Source organism: Ictalurus punctatus, chromosome 29 (genome assembly GCF_001660625.3).
Source record: "Ictalurus punctatus breed USDA103 chromosome 29, Coco_2.0, whole genome shotgun sequence".
Classification (NCBI taxonomy): Eukaryota; Metazoa; Chordata; class Actinopteri; order Siluriformes; family Ictaluridae; genus Ictalurus; species Ictalurus punctatus.
The window spans coordinates 12,607,687-12,612,686 of NC_030444.2; the positions used below are offsets into that span (position 1 = coordinate 12,607,687).

Consider the following 5,000-nt stretch of genomic DNA (forward strand, 5'->3'; position numbering starts at 1 on the left):
AAGCCGATCGAGCGTCTGTGGGACGCTCTGGACGAACAAGTCCGATCCACGGAGGCCTCACCTCAAAACTTACAGGATGTAAAGGATCTGATGCTAAGGTCTTGGTGCCAGATACCACAGCACACCTTCAGAGGTCTTGTGAAGTCCATGCTTCGACGAGTCAGAGTTGTTCTGGAGGCACAAGGCGGACCTACACGATATTAGGCAGACGGTTTTAATGTCACGGCTGAGCAAGAAATATAAATATTATGATGTGATAAAAAAAATTTAATAGAGCCACAGTGGCTTCCCTGGTTGCAGCAACTTCCATTTGTATTGACACTTTGTGCCAGTTTCCCTGGAAGTTATGCGATTTTCCAATTTTCCGCACAAGTTCAACTCGCAACTCGGATGGAAACATGACGACGAACGTATCAGTACGAGCGCGTTAATATTAACCCATCTTTCACGTTTCAGCCGGAACTACTTTCCAAGCCACGCTCTTATACAAAACTAATGCACACCTTCTGACCAATCAGATTCGAGAACTCAACCGCGATGTGGTGTAAAAACGGGATAACACGCATGCTGTTGTAGGAAAATAATCCGCTTCGTATCACACCACCCTAGTGTGTATTATTTTCGTTGAACAGCACCGTCTGTCGTGCGATATTCCTTACTCAGCGCAAACTAGTTCCTTATACCGTATTCAATGCGTCAGCTACCATGTTTTAGCTAACTGGGAGGTTTTATTAACGAATTTATGAATCGTCCAGCCTCTGACTGGCTTGGTCCATGCGAAAAACTTGCCACCATTGCTTGCTTTTCTCTTGGGTCCACTGGTAAGTACTCATCAATCATCATCATCATCATGTTTTTATGGTTGAACGGAAATTCTTTCCCACATGTGACCCTTCTTGCCCAGTATGACTTTCTCTCATGGCATGTGACGATATAGTCACACTGTACAGCCCTGTAAGGGTTCGTCTCAGTAGGTGATTTATTCTTTTATAACTCATAACAGAAAAGCCCAGGGTGTTTGTTTTTTTTATTATTATATAAGCAGATGAATCGGCTCTTAATTAGGCAATCTAACGGAGCACGTTGTTTTTCACTGCGAAACTCTCTCCATCGAAGACGTCGGGAATGTTAAGAGAAGCTCGGAGGAAATCTATCTGAACACATGCCAAAAAAAAAAAATCTTTACAGACATCGAGTATTTGTTATTTTCATGATATCGCATCAGAGCAACAGGTCTGTCTGTGTCTGGAGAACAGAGTTGTGAAGTGGGATAATGAAAAATTACAAACATTGTGTTTTAAAAATGATTATGCGATAGACTTTTCTGAGATATCGTTGGTACAGTATTGTGATGTGTTTTTTATGTTTTTAATCATTACAATTTAAATGGTATTGAATGGAAGCCGTTGATTTGATGTAATTTTAAAAAAAATTTGCTCGTTTGTCTTTGTAGGCATTAAAGAAAAGCATCATCAAACTCCGTTTAACTGTTTGCTTATTTTTTTATTACTCTTTTGCGGACAGTTTTTTTTTTTGTTAGGCTAAATTATATATCGTGATACGCGTCATGTATCTTAAAAACGTCCTCAAGTATCATGATCTGATATTTTTGTCATATCGCCCAGCCCTAATACTGTATACTCGTTTTTGAACATAGACTGTGTGAAAATAAAGTTTGCAATAAACAAAAAGGTTATGCAGCATTGAGACAAAAAGTCAAATAAAAATTTTTAAACATTTACGAAGGAATATTTTTTTCCCCCATTTGATAGCTCTAGTAACACAATTTCTTTTTATGATGGATGAATATTATCTCAGCACTTTTTGAACACATCGCATGTTACGTCACGTGTTTTTCCACATCTCACACGCCTTCACACGAATAGTTTACTGATGTGACTTTATTTATTTATTTATTTTACGTGCAATTTCTCCCACGATTTTATGTGTGTTCACATGGAATTTTGACTTGAATTCATGTGCGCAATTCTCAGAGAATTGCATTTTTTTTTAAATGACAGTTTCGCACGTTTCCCCTCCCACATGAATAACTTCGCACTCCGTCATAAGTGCATCAACGAACAGAGAAACTCCAGATCGTGCAATAATACGGACTATGAATTAAACGACTAGGTGAAATCGAATAATCGCTACTACGTATAAAACGATATAATCATTTTTAATTTTTAACACCAACAAAAGAACGATACTTGCAACAGCCTATGAGGAAGAAGAAAAAAAAAACTACGACTTTTTCTTTACGTAACACAATTTCGGTTAACTTTATAATCACCTCCAACTAGCATGTGAAGTTAAACTACATCCCAAACGGCTCATAACTCCCTACATAGGCACACTACATACGCACGACATTCCACAGACTACTTAATGCACTACAGAGTCTATAGGACATACTATTTAATCATGTTTTGAAATTAGCAACAAACAAACACATCAGCAACACTACTAGTTTTAAGGTGCATTAGATAAGATTAGTTGATATGACTTTTTTGAGTGACCTTAAGTCCGCCCACCCACCCGGCATTCACACCCATGTTCACATAGCTAGAGTAGAGTGTCTATAACATGATTGACAGGAGGAACATCCTAACACAAACATTTCCGGGCCAGAAATCTGTTTTCCAAACGGGTTTTCTCACCCAGTTAAAAATACTCGTGCTAAGTTCACGGGTTAAACCTTTATATTTCGTCATGTTTTACTTATCATAAAGGTTATTTGTACAAATAAGACACCTTTTAAAAAGGGCTATTGCACCTTTAATAGACTCACCTCTTCCTCGGAGCCGTTGCTGTATTCGCTACTCTCGTTTTCCATTTGGCTGTTCATCTTTGACAGAAATTGGTTTGTTTGTTTGTTTGTTTTTATCCTTCCCCGTTAGTTTAGTTTGAGAAACCGTCTGAGAAAAGTATCCAAATTTAGCATACCAGTCGAATAAAAGACATTATTGTTCAGGTTAAACTAAAGTAAAAACCAACTATCGGCTGTATCTGCCCCTGTGGAAAGAGGAAAGCTGTGCCTGCTGCTGGAGCGCGAGCTCTGCGCGTGTGTGTATATATGTGTGTGTGTGGAAGCGCGAGCGCGTCTCTCCCTCTCAAAAGTCCACGGCTTGTGGGAAAGTTTCCCTCTCGCGCATCAGAGAAGGGAAGGGGCGCGTGAGCGGGCGGTTGGGTTAGGGTTAGGATAGCATGCTAAGATCTCCTCAGTCAAAAATGGCGTTTTTTTTGCACAAATTCGGACAAATTGTTTTCTTCCCGTGTTGTGTGAAGCTAGCTAGCTAACCACGTCCAATAACTCGAGAGAAAATTAACTCTTTATGTGTTAATAGAGGCCTTGAGTTTTCCAGTTGGCCGTTATTTTAGTCGCCCAGACAACAGGACACGCCCCTGTGTGACAACATTACATATTTGAGAATATGTTGGACCTTTGTTTTGTGTTCTGTAAAAAAATAAAAATAATAATAAAAATAAACATATTAATTACTTTACCTCTGTAACAATGAGTCACCAATAAAATGCTATTCCATGTCCTGAACGTATACAGAAAAGAAAAAAAATCTTAATCTGTTCATTTTCATGAGCACTTGTCAGGGTTCCACTGAGTCCGGAGAATATCCCGGGAACACTGGGCATGAGGTGGGAATACACACTGGAATTCTGGGACTTTCACAGGATTGAACCAGGGACCCTGGAGCTGTGAGGCTGTGATGCAACTTGCCACTGTTTAACACAGTAATCTGAATAAACATTATTTGTGAAATCAGTCTTCTCGTTTGTCAGGAAAATGATCACAATAGATAATTCAGGTAAACAGATGACCCACTCAACATTCACTGACTAGGTCCATGTTGCTAGGTAACCGGGACCTACAGCCAATCAGGCTAAGCCGAGGAAAGCCAACTCATTTTATTTAGCTAGCTACCACACAATCTTTTCCACTGACAACGTAAAGACTAATGCCGTGTCCCAATTCCTCTACTTATACAGTATTATGCACTAAAAGTATGTAGTCTTTTTGCAAAGAAAAACTACATACCTCTAAGTGTGTAGCAAAAGAGTATGCAAGTCCTGGGACGTACGAATACGTCACGTAACGGAAGGGAACGTTGTTGTCGTAAACAAACTCCTCATTGCACTTCAGCTTTTCGTATACAATATCATTTAATTGATTTTTATTTAGATTTCTATTTAGTGCTTAACATTTACATTTTTATACTTAAATACTGAATACGCATACGTTATACTGGTCCACCAGGTTTGCAGGTTGTATTTTCGGCAAAGCAAAACGTCACAAAACTCCTCCCTCCCTCGCACAAGGAGTTGTGGGCAGTATTGGCTCAAAAAGCGCTCACGGATACACAGACTTCGAAAATCTACCGGAAACAGTAGGCCATCCTTTTGGATACTCGTTTCAACACGCTATGATTTGGGACACACGCTAATTCTAATCTCAGATACTGTTTAGGACGGATATTAGGAGAATTGGGACCAAGCAGAAGTGAAATTATTAAATGAGACAAATATTAATATCTTCCTTCTGTGTTGGTAAATTACCATAAAAAAAACAACAACAACCAAAATAACACTACAGTTACATTTCTGTCAAACATCGGTCAGCATTCCAAAGTCATGAATACTGAAAGAGTTGCCCATTAATGCGAATCTTATAAACACAGTGAACATGAACTTCTCTGAAAGTTCACCGTAAGATGCCCACCAAACTGTTTTGTTGTTGCTTTCAATATGGCATTATAAGATGCTATTGTCATATGTTTGACTTTTTTGTTTAATTAAGTTGATTTATTCAAATAATAAATATTTCTTTTAACGTGTTCTATAACTAAGTTATGGATATGTTCAATGTTTTGATACTTTGTTTTAGTTTACCTATAGATTATTTTTGTAACCTAATATTTTTGTATTCAAAACAAGCATGTAATATAAATATATATATATATATATATATATATATATATATATAT

At 38.1% G+C, this 5,000-nt stretch overlaps 1 protein-coding gene across 1 annotated transcript in view; it reads right to left on the reverse strand.

Annotated features, from left to right (window-relative positions):
• rbpms (RNA binding protein, mRNA processing factor) overlaps positions 1 to 3,323 on the reverse strand; it is a 30,014-nt gene extending 26,691 nt beyond the window's left edge. The window contains exon 1 of the mRNA XM_053677640.1: positions 2,792 to 3,323. Coding sequence (XP_053533615.1) covers positions 2,792 to 2,848 — 57 coding nt within the window. The 5' untranslated portion in view covers positions 2,849 to 3,323. The remainder of the gene's footprint in view (positions 1 to 2,791) is intronic.
• Between the last annotated feature and the right edge of the window lie 1,677 nt (positions 3,324 to 5,000).